The sequence below is a fragment of the Sinocyclocheilus anshuiensis genome, unplaced genomic scaffold, assembly GCF_001515605.1.
Source record: "Sinocyclocheilus anshuiensis isolate Anshui unplaced genomic scaffold, SAMN03320099.WGS_v1.1 scaffold930, whole genome shotgun sequence".
NCBI classification, from domain to species: Eukaryota; Metazoa; Chordata; class Actinopteri; order Cypriniformes; family Cyprinidae; genus Sinocyclocheilus; species Sinocyclocheilus anshuiensis.
Window position 1 is genome coordinate 875040 of NW_015539900.1, and position 27354 is coordinate 902393.

General features: G+C 38.0%; 1 protein-coding gene across 6 annotated transcripts in view; it reads right to left on the bottom strand.

The window, feature by feature from the left end:
- Nucleotides 1–27354, bottom strand: part of LOC107686039 (catenin delta-2-like) — an 89107-nt gene that overhangs the window by 16216 nt on the left and 45537 nt on the right. For 3 of the 6 annotated variants that reach the window (XM_016482858.1, XM_016482855.1, XM_016482857.1), the window contains 5 exons: nucleotides 26261–26510; nucleotides 23772–23828; nucleotides 9686–9818; nucleotides 8991–9204; nucleotides 1726–1909 (listed from right to left, as the gene is read on the bottom strand). In XM_016482858.1, coding sequence (XP_016338344.1) covers nucleotides 1726–1909; nucleotides 8991–9204; nucleotides 9686–9818; nucleotides 23772–23828; nucleotides 26261–26510 — 838 coding nt within the window. Of the gene's footprint in view, nucleotides 1–1725; nucleotides 1910–8990; nucleotides 9205–9685; nucleotides 9819–23771; nucleotides 23829–26260; nucleotides 26577–27354 lie in introns of all 6 variants that reach the window. The other 3 variants (XM_016482856.1, XM_016482854.1, XM_016482853.1) reach the window with 2 other exon arrangements.

Sequence of the window (27354 nt, forward strand, 5' to 3'; positions counted from 1 at the left end):
TTAAAGGGGTCATAGGATGCTACATGCACTTTTACAAGTTGTTTGAACTGAAATGTGTGTTGGCAGTGTGTATACACAACCACCCTATAATGATAAATATCCACTCTGTGTTTTTTTTTTTAATCTCGTTAAATAATTTCCCCTTTTTTCGTATCAAGCCATTCTCAGATGCCTGTCTGTGTGATGTCACACAACACATCTGAGCCACTGAAGTAAACAGTCTCATGAGAACGGCTTCCCCACGGAAGAGAGGGGCGGGGTGAGCAGAGCTCATTAGCATTTAAAGGAACATGGACTAAAACGGCTTGCTGAAAACAGAGCTGATTTTGACAGGGTAAAAAGGGTGTTGTTTTACACTACCACTGAGAAATTTTAACCAAAGTATTTTATAGACTTTTCATTAAGACCCTAAAGAATCATATCAACTTGTGGAAAATGGGCATCGAGCCATACTCTTAGCTTGCTAACCACAAGCAAATGGAAATGTTTAGATCTGCAACACATAAAAGTTATCATTGAACATTTTTATGTTTTAGACAAATTTTAGGACAAAATATATTGAAATATATTAAAAAATATTATAACATAAACATATTTACACTCACAAAGGCTGCATTTATTTGATAAAAAATACAGTAAAACAGTACTATTCTGAAATATTATTATTACAATTTAAAATAACTTTTCTATTTAAGTATATTTTGAAATGTAATTTAAAAATGGGATGGGAAAGCAGATTTTTTTCAGCAGCCATTACTTCAGTCTTCAGTGTCACATGATCCTTCAGAAAGCATTCTAACGTTGATTTGATGCTCAAGAAACATTTCTAATTATTATCAATGTTCAAAACAATTGTGCTGCTTTAATATTTTTGTAAAAAATTTTTTTTGTTTGTTTAGGATTCTTTGATGAATATTAATTTAAAAAAACAGCATTTATTTAAAATGGAAAACTTTTGTAACAATATAAATGTCTTTACTGTCACTTTCAGTAAAGACATCAGTTTAATGCATCCTTGCCCTAGTATTAATTTCTTTAATATATTATAATGAATGGAGTAGCTAAAGTAACAGGCAACATAATTGCTTTGGAGTCCAAAGGAGATTTTTGCAAGGGGAAGGCTTTGGCATGCCACCAGGTCCACAATCACAGTGCCTAACACTATTCCAGAGCTACAGAATCCTGTTGTTGAATCCCGCAAATACTGGGCAGAATATAATCCTATTAAAGTGGCAGAACGAGCTCCATCACAAAATGGTTTTATGCACAGAGTCTTAGACCAGCCAAATTCATCAAATGCAACTGAATCTATTTATATTTAAATCAATTAACTTAAGCTATCAGTGAAGGGCTCCTGGAAAAGCCTCAAAGCTAATTCATAAATGTGTTTGGTTGACACACAGAAGCAGAGAGCCATTATCCAGCGGTGTACTTTTGCCTGCTGAGACCCCAATATACGGTGACATTTCTGAAGGCACACAAATTCATCATATCATGTCGCTTTGAAAGACGGAAACTCTCAGGCATTAACATAATATTTGCATAATTCTTACTTGAATAATCACCTAATAAAACAATGAATTGCTTCTAGGTGAAGATTAAGCCTCTTAAGAGCAACAACAGGTCCTTCAAAGTGATGCTTTGCCTGTACATAAATATGAATGAACAATGAAAGACAATAGATGTTGAATTAAAACTTGGATTGACATTAATTAGGAACTGTACCTGAGGCACCCGGTAGCATTGCGGAGCACCTGTGAGGAATGCAGGTGCAGCTTGCGGTCGTCCTGGTGGGGCGAGGTGTCCCAGCCCGAGTGAGGAATAATGACTGTGTTGGTCAGCACTGCCAGAGCATCCTGAATTATGGGCATCTTCAGAGCATCGCACGAGGACAAGTTCCACAGCACACCTGTACACAAGAACATCATCTATGAACCAAAAAATGTCTGATCCAGTGAAGAATACACACAATGTATTTATAGACTACAAGTTTTTGTTGTGCAGAAAAATATATAATTAAAAACACTGATTACAGCAGGCTACAAACATGCTTTTGAATATTTCATGAGGTCTTGGTCAAGAGCCCTCAAATGAAACACTTTCAAAAGTTTCACTAGTGTGTCCTCATCAGCTCTTAGTATGAATGTTTGAGGGTGTGATCCAAGCCACATCACAATCAAGAATGAACTGTGAACTGCTAGAAAGTAGCATGCAGTTGAACTGTGGCTCATTTTGCATGCTATTAAAAGTAGTATGTTATAAATATTTAATCTCTTTCATGAGACCCCTACAGCTCTGATTCAGTGAACAAGGGAGCGCTTTTGTATGTTCCTCCTCCCTGCTGCTAGCAGAGTATAAAGCTCTGTCCCAGCTAATTGCATCTCATCTTGTTTGTTAAATATCACAGACTTACAGTCCTAAACAGTATGGTGCACCCCACATTATACAGTAGTATGATTACAATAGTATGTCAAAAGTAAGATATGTTTTTTTATAAATTATTTTTTCATTCAGCAATAATGGATTAAATTTATCAACAAAAAAAAAAGACTTTTATAATGTTACACAATTATAAATATGTAACATTTTAAATAATTGCTGCTCTTTTGAACTTCTGAAAAAAAAAAAGAAATACACCCACACACACACCATATCATCCACAAAAATATGATGCAGAACAGTTGTTTTCAATATTGATTATAATAAGAAATGTTTCCTGAGCACCAAATCAGCATATTAGAAAGATTTCTGAAGGATCATGTGATATTATTTAATAATATTACATTTCTTACTGTATTTTGATCAAACAAGAGACTTTCAAAAACATCAAAAACTGACCCTAAATTTTTGGTAGTGTATGTTTGTTCGAAAATGTTCACTTCTGTGTTATAACAAACAGCTTCCCAAAATAGTGCACAAAATTTAGACCAGTGAAACCAAAATCCTAAAAATAGTATCCCAAATGGCAGAGCACATACATACTTCATTTTTTGTCCAAAAGAGGAGTTTTTTCCGTAACGTTTTTTTTTTCAGTTACAGAAATATGTCAAGAAAAACAAGTTCGAAGCTGCCACAGTACTAACAAATTTATCTAAATGCTAGCACACACAAGCAAGCTCAAACCGTATTAAATGGTACTCAACAGTATAAAAAGGTGATGATAGTGCATCTGAATAGTCTAAATGCATCTAATGTTGTTGCTACGTATTCAAAAGTATATACTTTTGCATTAACAGTGAAGTACATACTTTTATTACACAGTAGAAGTATTCAAATTGGAAAACAGTCTATGGATGCTTGCCTGTCATTTGTTTGGTACCCTCCACTGATGCGAGTTTGCCGTGTGGCATCACCCACAACGCTCATATGGGACACTATAATCGTCTTTTTATGAGTCAGTAATGGCAAGAAACATCTTCCTTACAAATGTTTCTCAATTCAGCTCCTGGGGGCTAATTTTTGGATGTCTCACTGCCATTTAGGTCATGGAGGACCTTACTAATGAGATGATGTGCTAAATCCAAGGGCTCTAGGTTTGGCTGGTTAGCATTGCCCTGTCAGCCCCTACTGGTAGATGCTATAACTACACCATCTGGTTCTAAAAAGCATCTTTCACCATTGACAGCCATTCAAAATTGGCAATGCATAGCCAAGCAGCATATATATATCGCTAACATTTTTCATTACATTTAATTTCATGGACTCACTGCAGTGTACAAGGGAGCACGTTTGTAGGTCCTTCCTCTGTGCTGCTAGCAGGGTGTACAGCTGTCTGTACTCCAGCCAATTTAATCTTATTTTATCCTATCCAATCTTGTTTGTTAAACATCAAAGACTTCCTGTTTTTATGCAACCACCTGCAGAACGTTCTGAAGAGTTCTGAGCTCAAATTCAGGCCCCAGCAGGCAAAACAGGCTTGTGTCTGGCTTCAGCAATCGGCCGGCGACTGGGGTCTGCGGAGATGTTGCATGAGGAGGGTTTGTCATGGACTGACGAGAGGACACTTTGTCTCCTAATTTGAACCACTCTCTAATTTACATTTGAATTGTCTTTGAAAAACCATAAATGGCTTCTCGCCTCTTTCCAAATGTTGCAGCTAAAGTGAGTACAAGCAGAGACATGGAGCTGTAATAAGCACATGCCACTCAACTTCACTATATTCAATTTGAAACATTTTTGATGTTTCTCCGAGCTCTGGATTCAGAAGGATGGTGATTTTTCAATTGATGGACATTTAGATTGCTCACTAGGCTGAAACACAAGGGAGCTGCAGCATCCTATTGAAGTGTCTCCCAACAATTCAGCATCTGACGTTTATGAAATGCCTCAAAAAGCAAATTGCCACCCAATTTTTTTGACATCTCTCAGGAACCGTCTCAGTACCAGAAATATTTCTATAGTGGATTGAGAAGAGCCTTTGTCTTTTGTCAAAGTGTCAAGACTCATTATACACAAGTCCCTAAAGAGGCTACGCCAAGCACTGGTATTATCCTTAATTATTATAGCCCTAACCAATTAGGAGATCATTAACAAATCATTTAATGGGTAGTGGGGTCTACAGTAACAAGCTGATGATTCTAGGAGAGCTGATTAACAAATTGTGCCCAATTATATAGAAGCCAGAGATAGTGACAGAAAGGTCACATACAATGTATTTGTATGCTGAACTTGCAAAAATGGTGGTGGGAAGTGAAATAAAGATACAGCACATTCAAAGAGGTGGGGCAGATACTGCGTCCTAATCAGCCGCGACATGGTTGGTTCACTTTTTTTTTGTTAATTTCTACTGTGAAATCTCACTGGTCCAACATCCCTTTCCATATAACTACATACTATAAGTGAAATATTGTGCCCTTCAAGTGGAAATATCGTAATTACAAGGTATGAGCATATGAATGACCAAGCAAAGTCATATTTACAAGTGGGAAACTTTGAATTCTAAATAATGCACCAAGTTGTGACTTTGGGAGCGTGACGATTTAAAACACCGATCTATAATATAGACAATATATAATATAATATAATATAATATAATACACTTAAAATCTATATATACAGATCTGTGAGCATAAAATGCTCTGGTTACTGACGTAACCTCGGTTCCCTGAGATAAGGGAATGAGCGTTGTGTATGGGGTAAACTCCTGTTTACTCAGTTACTGAAGCCTGATTTGTTCACATTTGTGTAGCTGCACAAACCAATGGCGCTTTAGCCCGCCAGAAAGGGTGGATCCAACATGTATATAAGTCGGCTCGCAGCGCCATTTCATCAGAATCATTCAACTAAAGCGACAGTTATCGATTCGCGTGCACCTAATAGCACGGCAAGTGACACAAAGCTCATTCCCTTATCTCAGGGAACCGAGGTTACGTCAGTAACCGGAACGTTCCCTTTCGAACGTTCACTTCACGTTGTGTATGGGGAACAAATCCAATCATGCCGTGCTATGAGCAGAAGCAGACTAAGCCGCTCTGCGAGCCCAGTTCTGGAGAACTTAAGTTAAGGGCACCTAGAGAACATGAGCCAACTGAGTCCTGAGCATAGCTGAGGACTTTTGGACATAGCTATTTCCACCGTAGGGAGAAATAAGTAGTTTAAGCAGTTTAATCCGATAAAAATCCATACCAGCCGGCGGCCACACATATCTCACTAAAAGATATTCCACTGGACCAAGCCCAGGAGGAGGCCATCCCTCTAGTGGAGTGGGCCCTCACACCTATGGGGCATTGCAAACCTTCTGAGGCATAATCCAAGGCTATAGCATCAATTATCCAGTGGGACAGTCTTTGCTTTGTAACCGGCAGCCCCTTAGAGCAGCCTCCAAAGCAAACGAAAAGCTGCTCCAACTGTCTGAACAGGCTGGAGCGTTCAAGATATATTCTCAGGGCACTGACAGGGCAGAGAACATTAGGACCCTGCTCACCATCTACAGCGGGGAGTACCAGAAGGGTAATAACCTGGGCTCTGAACGGAGTTGAGAGCACCGTCGGAACGTATCCATGTCTAGGCTTGAGGACAACTTTACAGTCTCTAGGCCCAAACTCCAGACAGGAAGCACTGATTAACAGTGCTTGTAAGTCACCCACTTGCTTGATCGATGCTAGTGCCAGTAGCAGGGCGGTTTTCAGCGACAAAGGGCGTAGTTCGGCTCGAAGGGAGGACCCCGTAGGGCCCCAAGGACTATTAACAAGTCCCAGATCGGTACAGTCTGAGGACGAGGAGGATTTAATCTCCGGGTGCCCTTTAAGAACTTAGCGATCAGATCATTTTGCCAATCAAATGGCCAGCTTCGAGGGAATGATTCGCTGCGATAGCTGCCATGTAAATTTTGAGTGTGGAAGGGACGCGCCCATTGTCCAGCAACTCTTGTAGAAAGGATAGCACGTGGGACACGTCACAAGATACTGGGTCCAGGCTTTGCGCAGTACACCAGTCACGAAAGACTGACCACTTGAGGGCGTAAAGGCGTCTTGTAGACGGTGCTCTAGCCTCTAAAATGGTATCATTCACTCTCGCTGGGAGCTGCGTAGGCTCCCGTTGAGGCTCCATACATGAAGGCTCCACAGCTCTGGCCAGGGATGCCAAATCATGCCTTTTGCCTGCGAGAGAAATCTCGCCTCAGTGGTATCGGGGCTGCTACTGAGAGCTGCACTAACTCGGGGAATCAAGCCTGGTTCCTCCGGAGTGGGGCCACCAAGAGAACTGAGCATTTTGTCTCCCTGACCCGTTTGATGACCTGAGGAAGCAGGGCTATCGGGGGGAAGGCGTACAGGCGAGTACTGGGCCAATCATGGGCCAGAGCATCTCGCTGTATCGAGAAATAAGTTGGGCAGTGAGAGCTGACAGGAAGGTTTTCAGGGCAAGAAAAACTACTAGGCGCTCTAGACAGTTTATATGCAGGCACTGTTCCGGGGCTGACCAGGAGCCGAACGCCAGATTGCCCTCCAGCAGAGCTCCCCAACCTGAATTGGAAGCATCTGTCGTAACCACCTTCCTCTTGGAGGTCAGTCCCAACCGTACGCCTGACTGAAACAGGCGTGAAGATGTCCAAGGGGCCACAGCTTTGATACAGCGATGGTTTACCTTGATATAAAAGCGGCCCAGGTGCCAAGTATGGGACGGAACTCTGGCATTGAGCCAAAATTTGGAGAGGCTGCATGTGAAGCAGGCCCAAGGGAATCGCAGAGGAGGCAGCCACCATGAGGCCAAGCAGCCTCTGGAAAACCCTGAGGGGACGTTCCCAGACTAATTCCCGTTCTGATCTGGCCAGGATCAGCTAGTCGTCGAGGTAGTTGAGTATGTGGATAAGAGATTTCTGAGAAGCGCTGTGCAAACCCATCCACAGCGGGGCCAAAGAGGCCCTTCGGCGTGACCGGAGAATCAAGGAAGGCCATCTTCTCAGCGTCCCTTATTTCAGCGAGGTTCACCACCAGGCTGGTCATGGTCTTGCCGATAGCCTGAGCTGTGGCTTTCGTAGCGCGCAGAGCCAGATCAGTCACTGTGCGCAGCTTTTTGAAAGCATTCTGATGTTGGCCAGACTCGTCCATATCACGGAGAAGTTTGGTCTGAAACACTTGTAGGACTGCCACCGTATGCAGCGTCGATCCGGCCTGACCGGCCGTTGCATACGCCCTGTTGGCCAGAGCCGAAGTGGTACTGCAGGGCTTCGAGGGATGTGCTGCGTGGGCCTTTATTCCCAGGGCGGACAGCGGACACAAGTGAGTCTCCTCCAGAGGGGGGAGCTTGCTATAGCCTTTTTCCTCAGCGCCATCAACGGTGGTGAGAGCTGCTAAAAAGGAGGAGCTAACTCAGGCCGAATAGGGGGCGCATCAGGTCTTGGTCAGTTCTTCGTGAACTGCAGGCAAGAAACTCCTGGCAGGAACCACTCGTCTAAAAGGCCATGAGCGGGATCATCTCGAATCCCAGATCCTCCACTGCCATGGAGAGAACACTGATCAGCTCAGTGTCCGGTTTCGGCCGCGATGGTTGGGAAGAAGGGCAGGATTCGGGCTCCTCACGGAAGCGCACCATTCTTCAGCATTGATCCTCTTGTGCAAAGCACACTGGCGCGACGAGGCTGAGCGGGGAGAGGGGGGCACACGGGCACTGGGCCGACGTGACACCACTCACACCCGTTGAGAGAGAGCCCCTGCTCCGCTGTTTCTTTCTCTTAGGAGAGAAAGGAAACAGGAGAGCAGAGCCGGAAGTACCGCCTTCAGTGAAGAAGGCGATGCGCGAGCGAAGACTGGACAAACTCATATTCTCGCAAAGAGAACATGAGCCATCAGCGAGCGCAGTCTCTACGTGGGCACTGCCCAGGCATTTGCAACAACGTGCGCTGGAAATTTGCTCTAATTTGCTCTTTTAGAAAGCGCTGGATGGCCGCAGGGGAGACTCGTCCTCTGCCAGGGGCTCTTTGATGGTGGAGAGTGGGTTGAGCTTCTTTCCGTCTTTCCGATTCTGATCAGATGGCGCTGCGAGCCGACTTATATACACGTCGGTTCCGCCATTTCTGGTGGGCTAAAGCGCCATTGGTTTGTGCAGCTACACAAACGTGAACAAATCAGGCTTCAGTAACAGAGTAAACAGGAGTTTACCCCATACACAATAGCAAATGGTGCAAAGTTAATCACTTAACTTTCATGGATTGTTTTATGTAACAAAAACATTCAGTTGTGAGATCTTAAATAATAGACTGAAATGAATAATTTTCATGAATTTAGATGCTGTTATTTTGGCTTATTGTTCACAATATAATTATTTTATTTAGTTTTATGTTTCTGACTTGAATGCATATCAAAATAACGCATGTCCGACTCAGCGGTATACATTTACCAGGTGCACTTGAAGGCAAAAGAAGTTTCAGCAGCATTTTCTCTTTCAGTGTGGACAAACAAATTACTTCTCACCAGTATCCCGTCACGCCAGAGAACAAAGGAGAAGGACTGAAACTGAATTAGAAATAAATGTGCTTAATGTGTCCTGAGCACCTGTGAGCAGTTCTCTGATCTCCACGTCTGTTGTCTTGCGCAGGAGCCGCACAAGTGCAGGGATCCCACCGCAGTTCTTCAGGGCGATCTTGTTGTCGTCGTTGGCCTTGCCGTAAACCAGGTTCCTGAGTGCGCCACAGGCGCTCCTGTGCACATCTGTCATACGGTGATCCAGCAAGTCCACCAGCAGCTGGATCCCACCCTGCCTCCGTATCTGATATTTATCAGGAATAATTTACATTTTAAAATATGTTAAACTAAAAAAGATTTATTTAAATTTGTAATAATATTACACAGTATTACAGTTTTTTCTGCATTCTGGATCAAATAAATGCAGCCATGGTGAGCATAAGAGATTCTTTCAAAAACATTTAAAAAATCTTGCAGTTGGCATCTGACTAGATTGGCAAGTTTCCACAAAGTGACAGATAAAGAGTTAAAGCATTTCCTCCTTTTTATTAAAAGTTAATAACCTATATATTTTGTTATCTTAATTATGTGGGATTATATGGTTAGCTCCACTTTATTTTTTGGGGGGGAAAAAACAGAGCTAAAATGACACCATACGAGCACTAAATAGGCTGAATCAGCAGATAAATTAAAATTAACCCGAAATAATGATCCTCACTGCAAGGCCTTATTAGTACATAGTCTATATATGCAGAATGTATGTGATGTTGGTATGCAGGAGTTACCTCTGATTTGATCTTGTTGTCTCCAAAGCACAAGTGCTGGAGGTAGGCGGCAGCGTTGGACTGTACCGATGGAAACTGGTGCTGCAGCATTTGGATGACCTCCGGCAGTTCAGGATCCCTCCAGCCAAATTCCCTGAAGAGGCACATATACACACAAAAGTGAACGTGGAGAAGCTTTGACCTAAAGAAACACTGTAACATTAAAAGAGCATGTTTGTGAAGGTGTCTATAATAACAGCATACACTACAAGCCAAAGGTTTTTGAACAGTAATATTATAATATTTTTTAAAGAAGTCTCTTTAGCTCACCAAGCCTGCATTTATTTGATCCAACGTACAGCAAAAACAGTACAATTTTTAAATATTTTACTATGTAAAATGACTGTTTTCTATGTGAATATATTTTAAAATGTAATTTATTCCTGTGATTTCAAAGCTGATTTTTTTAGCATCATTACTCCAGTCACATGATCCTTCAGAAATCATTGTAATATTCTGATTTGCTGCTCAAAAACATTTATTACTATTATTATGTTGAAAACAGCTGAGTGGATTTTTTTTTTTAGGTTTCTTTGATGAGCAGTAAGTTCAGAAGAACAGCCTTTATCTGAAATGGAAATCTTTTGTAACATTATAAATGTCTTTATCATCACTTTTGATCAATTTAAAGCATCCTTGCTAAATAAAAGTATTAATTTCTATAACCCCCCCCCCAAAAAAAGAAGAAAATATATATATTGACTATTGTATAGTGTATAATGTTACAAAAGCTTTTTATTTCAGATAAATGCTGATCTTTGGATATTTCTATTCATCAAAGAATCCTGAAGAAAATGTACTCAACTGTTTTAAATATTGATAATAATAATAAAAAATGTTTCTTGAACAGCAAATCAGCATATCAGAATGAGTTCTGAAGGATCATGTGACACTGACTGAAGACTGGAGTAATGATGCTGAAAATTTAGCTTTGATCACAGGAATAAATTACATTTTAAAATATTCAAATAGAAAAGCAGTTATTTTAAATAGTAAAAGAATATTTCACAAAATTACTGCTTTTGCTGTATTCATTATTGCTGTATTTGGATCAAATAAATGCAGGCTTAGTGAGCAGAAGAGACTTCTTTAAAAAACATTAAAAATCTTACTGTTCAAAAACTTTTGACTGGTAGTGTATTTCTTTTATATGGTGTGTAAACATTTTTAAATACATTCTCCTCTCTGAAGCTCTGAATGTTTTTCTTCGCAATTAATCAAACTGAATGCAACATACTCTAACTTTCTGCCAACATCTGTGATCTCCCACTGTTAAATGCACTACTTTTTCGCTTTTAAAATAGTAAAGTAGTACTAATTAACACAAACGAATGCCACTAAACAATGAAAACTAATTAACCTAAAAAAATTATGCATGACAGTGTTGGTAAGGATAAAAAAATAAAAAAATAATAATAATGTAGAAGAAACAAAGGTTTCAGTCACCACATGTCAGCAATCATTTTTAAATTCTGATTTTGATGCTTTCTGCAGAGGTACGTTAGATCTCAGCTAATGTATACAGACAATAACATCCTCCCAAAAATGTCGGCCTTATCACAGGTATCAGTGACAGCTGTGCTATTGCCTAGAGCAGTCCTAAGGTGCCTGGAACCCCACAGGAGAAGATCTGCATTTCCTAAACCCTTGGGTCCTGCGGCTCTATCGGTAGAATATCAGTACCAACACCGTGATTTTAAAAAGCAGAAGTAAATTCAACATACTATCCTGAAGTCTGCTGTGAAAACACAGACTAATTCCTGCTAAATGTAGGCAAGAGAGGAGAACATTGTGTTTGACATTCATGTCTTTCTCTCCCTCTCTCATTCTCAGACCACCAAACACTGTCACCGTCTACGCTACCACCATGTCAGAGGCTGTCAAACAAAAGGAATCGATTCAAATAAAAATATCCAATATGAAAGAAATGGGGTGGTAATGATAGACAGAGAGCACAAGGAAGGAGGGAAAAGAAAAAAGGAAAACTAAGACGTGGAGGCAGAGAGAAAATGCGATGCTAGCAAAAAAACAACTTGATGGACAAACATCTCTGGGTAAGAGGCACCATGGGAAACATCTATTGTAGAATGTCCCATTTCTCTCTAGCACTACCAGTAAACCTGAGAGGGCAATTGCGGTCAAGAAAAGAAGAATGGGATCCATTGGGAAAAGGTCAAAATGGAGATAATCCTGAAAGATGGGTACTTAGTTTTGACTTGCTGAATCTTTGTTGCTATTTATCATTGTTTAACCTTGAGAAATGAATGCTTGTTTAAATCACATCTCACTAAGCTGCTATGTTGAGGGCTTTGTTCACAAAACAGGGAACCAAATTCATTACAGAGAGTAGGAAATGCCCAGCAGCCCACAAAACGGCAAGGCAAACTCTCCAATGCATTGGATGCAATAACAGGAGGCTGTCATAAATCACAGGAGCGGGCTAATTGATATTGTTTGCGTTAATCAGTAATTAAAGCGTAACACAAAAATGGCTATAAAATGGATGACGTTTATATGGTAATCAACATGGCACTGTCACATAAGTCAACTCTAGGTTAATTAGTGTAAATAAATTTTTGACAGAAGCTCTAAAATGACTCTGTTAATTAACTAGTGCACTAAAGTGAAATTATTCACTCAATGTTTACCTCATGTAATTATAGACGGCAGTTAATCAGAATGCATTGCCCCAATGCTTTACCAGCTCCTGAGTTCATCAAGAAGTGACGTTTGTGTTTAGCAAAGCAAAAAGCTACAATAACATAATACAACCATAAGGAACCAACTATCTTGTGAATGTGATGCAACAGTTCAATAAACAATACAGTAAGTTAATGCTGTGTAACATTAGTGACAGTGTTATTTACTATGCATATTTTTGCTCTGTCAATCAAAAATAAAGTGAAGCCACTGCAGCATTTTCTGTCTCTGAGTCTCTGAGCCACACATAGTTTGTTTCAGAATGAATCACTGTTTTGAATGAATTGTTTGAGAGAATATTTCAATGATTCACTCATAAGGACAGTCTCAAACAAAAATTGTCATTCTTGATTCGATTGCGTTATTCACAATTTTTTAAGCGGGCCATTTTGGACTTGAATGTCAGCTGTTCTTAGTTATTTTAAAGGGGTCATGAACTGAGAAACCAAAATTCCCTTGATCTTTTGACATATAAGAGATCATTGTGCTATAAAATCACCCTGTAAGTTTCAGAACTCAAAACTTTCTTGTTAGTCTAAAAACAACTTATATTGAAGCCAGTCTGCCAAAACGACAGCTTGTGGAATGTACCACTCTATGACGTAATAGTTTGGCTAAACACTGCCTCTGCAGAAGAAGATCAATGCCTGCTTCTACATCGCTGCCTGTTTAGCCCTGCCCACCGATTCACGGACGTAGTGCAAATAACAAGAAGCAGACGCAGGTCTATGCAGAAACAAAATGATAAAGATGGCTCCGAAGACAACAAGATGCTTTACATTGCCTTCCTTCTGATCCCAACGTTAGGAAAGAGTGAATGAACTTCATTTTTAATAAAGTTCCAGACCACGTCAGTTAGAACTCGGTCCTTTTTTCACTTAATTTTACTGCAGATTCGTTTACAGACAAGGCACAATTACAACACAGGATTTTCAGAAAGCAGTTCATGACCCCTTTAATGATGAAAATCAGTCTGTTATGCTGCTTTATGTTGCAAATTGGTATCTGCTATCATACTGATTATCGTAAACAAACATATTGGCTTGTAGCGCACATAGTTTAATCATTCACTGCACTTTGTGAATCTTCTAGTTATTTACCTATTGAAAGTCGCATTCACGGAAAATAGCTTACTTCTGCAATTAAAAATAAGGTGGATACAAAATTTTGTACTTGTCTTTTTTTCCAGTTTCCATCTTTGAGCAAGTTGGATGTGTCATTGAAGATTCTTTATTAATGTAGAAAAGGAACAGGGAAAGTTCTTCAAGCATCAAGGTCACCAAAGAAGTGGACAGTCACAGTTGTGCTCTACAGCCATACATAACGCAGCATCACAGCACGAACGAATGCATACATACGTAATGAGGACTAAATGTGAAGTAATGATTTAAATGTGCATAGCAGGGCACTGAGATTTATTAGATATCTGCTGCTCTAAAAACCGACTATATAATTTATGATTAAAGTCAGAATAGTAATGGCACCCTGCTCGTCCTCGTTCGCATCATTAAACCTTAGCGCTGAATCATTCCCAGCAGGCCAGTCCTACAGGGACGCACACATATGCAGAGTGCAAGCTGCTGCAGCCTGGTGACGCTCCCTCCTCTCTGTCAGGTCTGTCACTGGCAGCCAAATCCTTAACCTCCCCACTACCACAATTAATGCCCGGGTGAGGCCACTCCCTCCAGCACAGCTCCAGTCACTGTGACAGGCCGCTGTAGCTGGGATGAACATACCATTAATCAACAAACATGAATAATCAAACGTCTGCTCAGAGCCCAGGCCTGCAAAAAATGTCATCCCTTGCCAAAGCCGGAGAGAAGGATTTGGCTGGGAAATGACTCATTCACGCTACAGAGAACAGAGAGCTCTTTCGTTATGTGCACGCTCAGACTTGTGATTTCACCCCTCGTGGTCTGATAGGGAGAGATGCTGTGGGTGGGTGGCTGGTCTACTAATAAACCATTTGTCCCTTAACCTTCACCTGCAGGATCCACCCCCTCATCAGCACAATTAAACTGAGGGTTGTCCTTCATTCTAACAGTCAGAAATGAGAGAGGCTCCGTTCCAAAACCTAGTATGCTGCCTACATAGGCAGTATTTCAAGGCATGCATGTAGACGGTTACAAAAAGACATTTGGAGGGGGGAGCTTGGGAAAGAAACTGAAGCCATTCTCCTCATTAGAAGTTAGTGCACCATTAGAATGATTTGGAAACTAATATTTTAAGGTAAAAACTTACATTGCTTTAAATTTAACGTGATTTTGACCAAATTGACCAACGCAAAGGCTTGTTTTTTTCATTCAGTGCATTGTTCAGTGAAAGAAAAATTATTCCAAAATGGCAGATGAGAAATTAAATAAACCTATATTTCATTCAATACTGAAAAATGCATTTATTTTACTCAGTATTTGTGTACACTCTTAAAAATAAAGGTTCCAAAAGGGTGTTTTTGCAGTGATGCCATAGAAAAACCATTTTTCAGGGAACAGTTCCTAAAAGAACCATTTTGAAGAACATTTAAAAAATCTAAAGAACCTTTTTTCGACTATAAAGAATCTTTTCTGCATTTGAAAGGTTCCATGGATGTTCAAGGTTCTTCATAGACCCATTGATGCCAATAAAAAAACTTTATTTTTAAGAGTGTAAGTCTTAGGCTTGGCATCATCCAGTTAGTTCAACAACATGCAAATATAAGGTGCTACAGGAATGAGTCTTCAAACCCAGAAATTAGTTTTTGAAAGTCTGGTTCCATCATTCCGAAGTCAACGGGTGTTTTTGAATGAGTTTTTGGTTAAATGCCTGAAATAGGGGTCTGTGGTTAAAATAAGCTCAATAAATTTTTACGTTTTATTCTACAACATAAAATACTCCAGAAACATAACAATTCTACAACATAAAATACACCTCACTCCTGATTTAAAATTTTTTTTTAAAAGCTTTTACTTGTCTGGAAAAAGGTCTTCAATTTGTACATTTTAAATAAAGAGCTGCTTGTGGTGGTGATGTTGTCGTCATGTGACCGTGGTGCAGTTCATTTATAGCCTAACTTTAGATTTTACTTCCAGCTGAATGTATTTAGGTTTTAAAATTTGTAAATGTTCTATTTATTTGTAAAGATTTTCTTGGTGAACAAAACGTGTAAGAATCATACACTTTTGTTGGTCTCAGAGCTTATTTTCTTCAATACCACAGAAAATAACATCATATTGGCTTTTTGTCGAGGGATGCAGGATGATACAAACTTCTGGTTTGGCCAACAAAATCACGTCATCCCTGCAGCAATCCATTAAACTCTATTAAAATTAATTCTTGAGTTGCTGCCTAAAGAGAGTGTTCCAAATTATGAGGTTCTACAACAACCAGGATGCTGCTTATACTATATGTGCGGCGAAGCTGCTCACTAGGTTTTGGAACAAGACTAGGGGAAGAAAGGATTGGGTCTTGTTGTCCATGGATTTATAAAAGGTTTGCAAGGCATGCTGTCTGAAAATCCTTCAGCAGAATGTGATGTAACATTTGAGCACTCACTGGATTGAGACAAACTCTCCTGTTCGTGACAGGTCTTTGTTTGGGCTTTTGTTCTGATTCAGTCAGGTGAGCCTATCTTTCATTCCCATAGCAGAAACATTAACACCACAAAACCCAGCTTCATGTTTCAGCGCAACAGCCAAAATAACCCACGGGGCCAGAGGAAGAAGAGGAGAAGCCCCTCGTGGACCACTGAATGTTGCGTGGCATAAAAAACAGCCAAATAAAAGCATCATAAATTATGCATTCAGGACGCTTGACTGAGCATGATTATTAGAAATAAAGCTAATGGATTGAAATTTGGAACGGGAAGCAGCAGAGGTAAATCTAATATAGTCTTTACGTGAGATACACAATGATGCTCAAAAAGTAAATTATTGGTCAGTTTATTGGTGTGCAGCTAAATCGCCAAGATACTACAACTGGATTTATTCCACCAATTCTACATTAAAACAGTGTCAGTGAATCGTTACAATTTGTACATATATATCAAATATTATATATTGTATCGTATTGTATCAGCCAAAATTGGATTTATTAAGGTATATCATTTATATGTAATACTGCAAGATAATAATTCACTAACTATTAGGGGTGTGACGAGATCACGTGGCACAAGATCTCGCGAGATCTGACTGGTCTCGCGAGAACGTGACGATATCCTCGCAAGACCTTTCAGATATATTTGCATTACACTGGCTCATTCACCAGTGGTGGTATGTAAGATATTTTATGTTCACAACAGGCAAGTGGCCGCATGAATAGCAGGAAAATTACTCAGTGTAGTCTTTATCCAGTCATAAAAATAGAATTCACAGTTTAACGCGGAATGTCACGGAATTTGTCAAATTTTGAATGAATTAATCAAAAGTAGGTCATTACACTTAAATCAAATCACGATATGGACTAGTATCTGTGAATATTAAGCCGCAAAAGTCGATTTAAATATGAATCCTGCATGTTCTGCGTGTCTCTGTTAATGAATGGCGCAGACGCACGGTTTCATTTACTACACACACTGAAGCGTGCCTGACACTCGCGTGATTTCAGCGTCTTCCGTCTCACTAAATGAGGACGTAAACACATGAACAACATCTCCAGAACTGCTCTGAGAGTCACTTCATGAGCATTTTAGTGTTTGATTTGAATAAAACTAGCATCTCATACACAGAACTGTAAAGGTATTCACGGCAACCCGTCAAAATAAAAGTCCGGTTTGGTTTGAAGACATTGTGCCTATAACTATTTTTCAGAAGAACGTACATTGCCTACTACTACTACTACTACTACTAAAATGAAACAAACATTATTTTTTACGGAATAATCACACAAAACATTTCTTCAGTGTTTTAATTTTAATAATAAGTCCCCTTTGTTTGCCAAAAAAATCTTGTTTGCTTAATTTTCAATAATTAAAAGAGAAATTATAAATTAAATTAATGTTTTATGATGTAATTTTTGTTAAACTTTTAAAAAATTGATGTGAAAATGAAAAAGTTTCATGATTTATATTAATTAGACATGCTTTTTAATTAATACAATTTAATTTAACTATTAAAAAGGAGTCGAGAAAAATTAAAACAGAAAAAAACGGAATCCAGAAAAATTAAAACGGAATTTAGGAACCTATTTAGGTCCTAACTATCCCTCAGCCTTGCCACGCCCCCCAGTTTGGGAACCACTGCTTTATTCTTTTAAATGGATACATTAATCGTGTTTATTATATTTTTTTTTATTAGTGGAAATCAGTTTACTAAATCATGTAAACTTAACTGACTGCTTCACTTCCACTTTAAAGGGATATTTGTGTTGTTTATTATTTATTTTTATTTATACTATTTATAATTTTTGTGCAATTACTTGCCTGTCAGTTGAGTTTGTAGCAAAACATTCTGCAGAGTTTACATGTTGTTTATTACTGCATAAAATGCATTAAAATAGATGTTTAATTTCATAAAGTACAAGTTGATTTCAAAATGCACCTACATTTTTTTGTAGTTGAATAAAAGACTAAAAAGATTTTTCCCTATATATTTCATCGAGAAATTCTTTAAAAAAAAGTCTAAAAATCTCGTCTCGTCTCGTGAACCCAGTCTCGTGTCTCATCTCGTCTCGTGGGATAAGTGTCTCGTCACATCCCTACTAACTAACTATATATATATATATATATACACACACACACACACACATACCAACAGTATGCTTTTCATGATGTATATATTGAAATTCTGGCTGATATGATAAGATGACAATTATTTTCATGTTATGGCTGATAACTGATAAATGACTAATATTATAAATGTACACTAATATGTAAAAAAAAATTGTATTATACAGTACAGTAAATATAAGCATCACAACATTATAATGCACAGTATTAAAGAATAATAAAATATATATGAAATAATGAAGAATAAATATTCCTTTTTGAAATAATTTCTACAAATAAACTCAATATACAAAAACTCAATACTCAATTTACCGTAAATGTACACAGCTCTATAGAAACAGCAACCTTAATAAATATCCAATATTGGCTGACACAATATGTTTATATGTACTGACATAATGAGATATTGTGCATCCTTACATTTTATTTAAAACTATTTAACAGTATTCTGTGCCTCATTTCCATAGTCACTGACAAAAAAAATTAATAAATACAAAAAAATTAATTAGCATGTATTTTCAGCAGTGATTTCATTGATAAGGTCAATGCTATGCAATTAGTCAGTTCTTTTTAATTTCTTACTCATAGACAGAAGTGGCATTGCTAAGTGCCACATGTTCAAAGTGTGTGCAGCGCCAACAAAACCGTCACACTACAGGCCTGTTTGTATGTCATACAACTAGCTTCTGGCATTACGGGCAGATTAATAGAGAACTTACACATGCTGAACAGAGTAAATAAGACCAGTCACCAGCCCATGTAATCGCTGCAGCTCTAGCTTGTGGCTTAGCCGATGAAGCGTGCAGACTGTTAAAACAAACACTCTAATGAGCATAGAGCTCCTCTGTCCTCTCGGCTTGCTCCCTGGCTTTCCTTTTCAAACACGAGCACAGCGCTGAATAAACTTCACGCACATGAAACATGCACTTCATGCACTTCCATTCTGGTGCATGCTTTTGTCTGAAAGAAAACGGGGAAAATGACTGCTGGAACAACAACATGTGACAGCTCAATCAAAGGCTGCGCGCATACAAAATAGATTAGACAAGAATTGTGGATTCATACAGCAATGCTAAAATGCCATTTTTCTATTCCACCTTGAAGAGATAGTCATGACAATTCTCCCATAGTTTACTCACAAACATGTTGTTCCAAACCTGTATGACTTTCTGTGGAACATAAAACCTGTTTTTGTTCATGCAATGAAAGTCAGTAGGATCCAAAACGACTTTAGACACCTTTAAGCTTTATTTTATAAACACAAAACATAAAATAAAATGTGCTCATAGAATAAAGTAAGTAATACAGGTTTGAAACGACATGAAGGTGAGTAAATGTTGACAGAATCTTTACTTAAATAAGGCTCAGTAACACATCAAAAGAAATGAACAATCTTTACCATAGCAAAGTTTAAATTCTGAATCACAATCTAAGGTTACACTTTATTTTGAAGTGTTCTTGTTGCAATGTAAATACACAAATAACTATTATGAGTATCTATGTTTATGTTACTGTTCATGTGTAAATACTGCAAGATCACTTTCTTAAAATGAAAGTAGAACTATAATGAAAAGGAAAACAAGAGAGCAATTCTATTGGGAAGGAGATAGAGGATGAGTGTCACTGTGCCCTTTTCCAATCTCTCCTTTACCTCCCTCCCATTGAAATGAGAAATACCAATACTCAAGTCCTTGAAGCCTTAGAGCTGCCTCAGAGAGCACACACACACACACACACACATACCAACAGTATGCTTTTCATGATGTATATATTGAAATTCTGGCTGATATGATAAGATGACAATTATTTTCATGTTATGGCTGATAACTGATAAATGACTAATATTATAAATGTACACTAATATGTAAAAAAAAATTGTATTATACAGTACAGTAAATATAAGCATCACAACATTATAATGCACAGTATTAAAGAATAATAAAATATATATGAAATAATGAAGAATAAATATTCCTTTTTGAAATAATTTCTACAAATAAACTCAATATACAAAAACTCAATACTCAATTTACCGTAAATGTACACAGCTCTATAGAAACAGCAACCTTAATAAATATCCAATATTGGCTGACACAATATGTTTATATGTACTGACATAATGAGATATTGTGCATCCTTACATTTTATTTAAAACTATTTAACAGTATTCTGTGCCTCATTTCCATAGTCACTGACAAAAAAAATTAATAAATACAAAAAAATTAATTAGCATGTATTTTCAGCAGTGATTTCATTGATAAGGTCAATGCTATGCAATTAGTCAGTTCTTTTTAATTTCTTACTCATAGACAGAAGTGGCATTGCTAAGTGCCACATGTTCAAAGTGTGTGCAGCGCCAACAAAACCGTCACACTACAGGCCTGTTTGTATGTCATACAACTAGCTTCTGGCATTACGGGCAGATTAATAGAGAACTTACACATGCTGAACAGAGTAAATAAGACCAGTCACCAGCCCATGTAATCGCTGCAGCTCTAGCTTGTGGCTTAGCCGATGAAGCGTGCAGACTGTTAAAACAAACACTCTAATGAGCATAGAGCTCCTCTGTCCTCTCGGCTTGCTCCCTGGCTTTCCTTTTCAAACACGAGCACAGCGCTGAATAAACTTCACGCACATGAAACATGCACTTCATGCACTTCCATTCTGGTGCATGCTTTTGTCTGAAAGAAAACGGGGAAAATGACTGCTGGAACAACAACATGTGACAGCTCAATCAAAGGCTGCGCGCATACAAAATAGATTAGACAAGAATTGTGGATTCATACAGCAATGCTAAAATGCCATTTTTCTATTCCACCTTGAAGAGATAGTCATGACAATTCTCCCATAGTTTACTCACAAACATGTTGTTCCAAACCTGTATGACTTTCTGTGGAACATAAAACCTGTTTTTGTTCATGCAATGAAAGTCAGTAGGATCCAAAACGACTTTAGACACCTTTAAGCTTTATTTTATAAACACAAAACATAAAATAAAATGTGCTCATAGAATAAAGTAAGTAATACAGGTTTGAAACGACATGAAGGTGAGTAAATGTTGACAGAATCTTTACAATTCCCATCCCTGACTTACAAAACACAGCAATACTGGACTGACCAATGGTGTGAGTTTTGGGTGGGATTCTGCATGTCTGACCAATGGAAGATGGGGGATTGTACGGGAAACATATTTGTGACCCTGGACCACAAAACCAGTCTTAAGTCGCTGGGGTATATTTGTAGCAATAGCCAACAATATATTGTATGGGTCAAAATTATCAATTTTTCTTTTACGCCAAAAATCATTAGGATATTAAGTAAAGATCATGTTCAATGAAGATATTTTGTACATTTCCTACCATAAATATATCAAAACTATAGATTACTGAGATTACAGGTGACTAATTCTGACAGCTCTCACCCTACAGTAAAACAAACCTCTAATACACTGTTTTGACAGCTGTAAGAGGAACTGGGGACTCAAAGAGCTGCTAACGGCCACATAAATATGATTTGTGCAGCCAGGAGCGGTGTGCTCTAACAGGGTGTGAACGTGCGGCCTGCGGTTGACCCCCTCTTTAGGAAATAGTGGTCAGCAGTGTTGTGGATTCAGCACACACATGCTTGAATGGTCCTGAGAGGCGGCTTGAACGGTCTGCAATGAGAGAGGTCAGGAAATGCCTCTGTCACATTCAGTGACCACTTCATCTCCAGCCACCCACTCAGAGCACAGATCAGAGAATCTGCACTGCACTTCTCAGCATTAGACTATATTAATGCTTCCACATACCTGAGCGGGCAAAAGCTTCTGACATTTTTCAACAAAACAGTCACATAAATTTGATTTCCACAAAATGGCCAAATAAATCCTCACATCTTACATTAATAGCATAATTCTGGAACCAAAGGAGTTCTGTTGAATCACAGACAAGCATATGGCTTATAATGGTGGATATAAGTCTTGTCTGTAATATTTTGATGAATGCAGAGGATCATAAATCTTTGGTAAATGATGCTACACATATTATTAGTTATAAAACATATGTGCATCGTTTACAATGGTAACCATAGATACTGTCAACAATATCTATCTATCTATCTATCTATCTATCTATCTATCTCTCTGTCAACTCTGTCTGTCAACTCTATCTATCTATCGATCTATCTATCTATCTATCTATCTATCTATCTATCTATCTATCTATCTATCTATCTATCTATCTCTGTCTGTCAACTCTATCTATCTATCTATCTATCTATCTGTCTGTCAACTCTATCCATCTATCTATCTATCTCTGTCTGTCAACTCTATCTATCTATCTATCTATCTATCTGTCTATCTGTCTGTCAACTCTATCTATCTATCTATCTCTCTCTGTCTGTCAACTCTATCTATCTGTCTATCTATCTATCTATCTATCTGTCTGTCAACTCTATCTATCTATCTATCTATCTTTGCTTACAAAGGCTGCAATGATTTGATCAAAAATACGGTAAAAACATTAACAATATGAAATATTACAATTTAAAATAATGTTTTAAAATATCTTTTAACTACATTTTGAAATGCAATTTATTCCTGCGATGGCAAAGCTAGGCCTAAATTTTCAGTGTCACATGACGCTTCAGAAACCATTCTAATATGCTTATTATAATCAATGATGAAAACAGTTATGCTGATCAATATTTTTTGTAAAAAATGTGATACGTTTTTCAGAATTCTTTGATGAACCGAAAGCTCAAAAGAAAATAATACATTTGAAAAAGATTTAGTATTTACTTTAGTCACTTTTCATCAATTGATTCCATCCTTGTTAAAGTACATATTTTCCTTCAGAAAAAAGTATATATTTTAGAAAAAAAAATATATATATTTAAACAAAAGTTTATATTGTGTCTTATCTTGTTTCATTCATTTAATTTTCAATGTTATGCCAATTCTATCTAATGACATATTTGACAGTTTTATTGACAACTATTTTGACAGTAACCGTGGTTACCATGGTAAAAGTGTAGTTTCACTTAATACACTTTAAAATGACAACCTGAACTAACCTCTGTGTTAAAATATCTTTTGTTGCCAATAAAATTATTCCATTACGCAAAATGTGGTACACAACAACACAATCATGGCTGTTGCTTGCATTGATAGGAAGACGATTGTGTTAAATAAAGTATAAAAAGATAATAAGCATGCTTTAACAGAAAATGATAACAAAACAATGAATAACAACACAACAGGAGACACACACATGCACACACACACAATGTGATGCTTTGCAGGAATGAACAAACTCTGGTCTCCTATGAAGTATCACTCCTAGAAAAACCAACACAGATCTGAACACCTGCTCTTCGTGTAACTATGACTAATTTCTATCATTAACATGATCAATCAAAAATGACTTTGGACTTGACCACAAATGAACCTTTCTAGGGATGAATCAAAGTCTAGTGCTCTTATCGTAAACAGAATGGGGAAATGTTATAAGTAAATCCATAAAAAAAAATAAAATAATCTGACATATTCTGTAAAGCATAGCTTGTCTCAACACAGTCATGCTGCCCTAGCACATGATGTTGAGTAGAGAGGAGAACAGTGCTTTTGTAGATGAGGAGTAGAAATGTAAATAAATGTTGGATTACTTTGTCATTCTTTGCTCGGCTTGATTTTGATTCCAGACAAGGAATTCAGGGTCGTACCTATCAGGAGACAGGCAGAGAGAGAGACAGGGTAGGTGTCTAGCACAAAGGGATTTGACATTAAAATGAATGTATTTATGTTTAGCTGTCTTCTTGCTGCTACATGAACATATTACACACTTGCATTTGACTCTCATCATGCACTACAATGTTTAGTTGTTGCTGTGTTGGTTTCTATTAAAGAGGGGTCTCACATAATGGAAAAGAACACCCAACTATACCACTCCAGTGTGAACTAGCAGTTGAAGTAACAGTTGATTTGTGGGTGAGATCAACTTTCACATTTCCAGTCAGTGCAAGCACTGATATATGGTAAGAAGACTTCTGCATTCTACTTTTAGAAAAGCAGTACATTTCTCAAGACAATTATCAGGGGTTTTCAAACTTAAGTTAACTTAGGATAGTAATTGAATGTTTCACAGAATAAATAACACAATTATGAAATTGGACATTATTACTTTTAATTCAGCTTTCTAAAGACTAATTGGAAATTCAGATTAATCTCAAAATTTATAAAAAAAAAAAAAGCACCAAACACAATAATTAAAATTGAATTAAGATGAATTGCTGAAACGTTTTTCATCAGGTTTATAGTATACATCTTGCATTAACAGTGAGTAGAAAAAATGCTGCCAAGTCAACAATTGTTTTGGCTTCACAATGACAATATAAAAACTAATTATTTAATTTTAGACATATTTCTTGCATAATAGCACTAATATTTCTATACAAATATGTCAAACAGAATAAACTGGTCCTTACATGAAAATATATAGCCATTTTATATTTTCAGAAGGAGATAATCATATTTACGGGTCCTTGATGACATTCAAAAAGTTTGAAAACCCCTAAACTATACATTCCTTTTTCTTCAAAGGAGGTGCAAGGCATTATAAATAATGCAGTGTTTTGTCTATATACATTACAATATTTTGCTACATATGACCTTTACGTTTAAAAATGCTGTTTTATGTATCATTTACAAGGATTTTGGTAATGAACTGTGGCCGGTATTGTTGCCAGACCCACCCTTTAATATACCAAACACTATTAGTGAACCAAAGATAAAAGATGACTTTGACATGTTCTGTAACAGTATGAAATTGTCTGTGCATATCTGTGCATTTGTTTGCAGCCAGTAAGTGCAATGCATCACACGTCATACCATCTCCACCATAGCCACTAGCAGTGAAAAGACATGGGAGAGAAACAAAAGCATGAGGAGTCAACAGAAGGGATGACAAGAAAAAAACTAAACAAAAACAAAACAAGGTCAAATCAGCAGAAAAAGCAAGCAAACAAAAAAAGAGAAAGTCCTATAATACACTCACAAGAGATGATCGTCAATGGCCTCTCAGCACATCAAATTAATGTCACACGATAAAACCAAAAATATGCTTAATACCAATATAAAGACTGAGTGAAAAGGGTGGAACTGACTACCTATATAATCCATAAAATCATGCGCTATCATTCATGAAGAATGTTTACAATTGTAACAAATGTGTAATATCCTTTTGTGATTTTGTAAGTGTACACAGGCAAACTAAGGTACTACAGGAAGTGACATCATGTGAAATCTGATTCATGATGTAGGGGAGAGAGAAGTAAGATGTGCCCTTAATCAAGCAAACTGCACATTTGTGACCAAAGATTTAGAAAGAAACCATCATGCACAGCTGCTTGTGACTGCACATAAATAGTGAGCATTTTCATTATATATATATATATATATATATATATATATATACATAAAATATATCTTATATTGGTGAATTTGACAACATTTGTTTTTGGCAAAGAAAATATATGTACACCACCTTTCAAAAGCTTGGGGTAAGATGTTTTATTTTAAATCAATACTTTTTTTCAGCAAGGATGCATTAAATTGATCAAAAGAGAGTCAAGATGTTTATAATGTAACAAAAGATGTCTACATCAAATAAATGCTGTTCTTTTGAGTTTTCTATTCATCAAAGAATCCTGAAAAAAAAACGTATTGCAGTTTCCACAAAAATACTACGTAGCACAACTGTTTTAAACACTGATAATAAGAAATATTTCTGCTGAAAATAATAAAAATGTTATTTTAAATTTAAATAATGTCTCAAAATATCTGAGCATTTCTCGGATTTCTTTAAAAACCATAAAAACCGTACTGACCCCCAAACTTTTGAACGGTACCGTATCTATGGGTTAAAGTGTGTCAGATGCTTCGAGGTACGTTGTGTCAGCTTAAAAATGCAAAATAAAATTAAACAGTGGCACAGCTCACCCCCTCTCCCCTACAGTGTCTTAATTAAACAACCTGTGTGAAGCTCTATTTGATTTGTTAATCACACAGCATGTTAGTTCGGCTCTAATCCTCACTAAAAGGGTGAAATCACCATATGCAGTTCCTTCAAGATGCATTAGACAGTGGGAGAACTCACCTGGGGTCCTTCTGGATGCTGTCCACAGAGGGCGACCTGACCAGCGTTGCCTCCGGGGGCAGAGCAGGTCCCGATTTGCTGTAGGGTGAGTCTGTGGAGGGGCAGAACTGTAGTGTACGGTAGGGGTTGGCATAGTCGGCGGTTGAGGCACCAGGGCCAGTGGCATAGCCGGCACGGGGGAATGTTCCTGTGGCGTTCTGGCTTCCTGTGCGCTGCAAGGGTATGGAGTCAACACCAGGAGAGGAAGGGGCTACAACAGGAGAGTAGGGACAGAGCAGAAGGTTCAGGACCTGGTCACAAAAGCGGTTCTTTGGATCTTTGGGTGCAGCAAAGGGTGAAAACATTACATGTTGACCAGGTATTTCAGTCATAAGAGAGAAGGAGGACAGGAGGAGCAAAACAGAACATAAATCATGTTAAACCATCAAAATAACAAACTGACCCATAATGATAGCTCTTCAGTAGGTGCTTTTTTAGCTTGTCTGAGTGTGAATGCAAAACATTTTTTTCTCTCTGGCCTGCTTTTGTTCAGATTTGAATAGCTACCCAGAAACCACCACTGAGGGCTGTTCATCCTGACGGCAGAGTTTTCCAGCTGACTGGAGCTCAGAGTCGTGCTGGAAACATTCCCTCTTTAAAGTCAACACGAACATTTACTTTTTATTGCACAAGCCTGGTGTGCACGATTTTATTTTTTATTATTCCAAATACACTTTTTTTTTTTTAAATGCTCATTTATTTATTCTTTTATTTTTTATGCCATGTCAGCACAGGATAGTTTAAAACACAACACCAAGCAATAAATAAACTCTTACAGCATACAAATTGGTTTAAAATACTTTAATATGACAGAAATTGTGAAACTTTTCCTGATGGGACCTTTATAAGGTTACAGTATGTTCAAAATTCTGCAGCAAGGGTCCTCACCTCCACCAGGCGTTCTGCTCACATTACTCCTTTACTGCATGATCTTCACTGGCTACCTGTGGCATCACGTATTCACTTTAAGATATTACTCCTAACGTTTAAGGCATTAAATGGTCTTGCGCCTCCATATCTGTCTGACCTACTGTACTCCTATTCTCCTGCCCGGT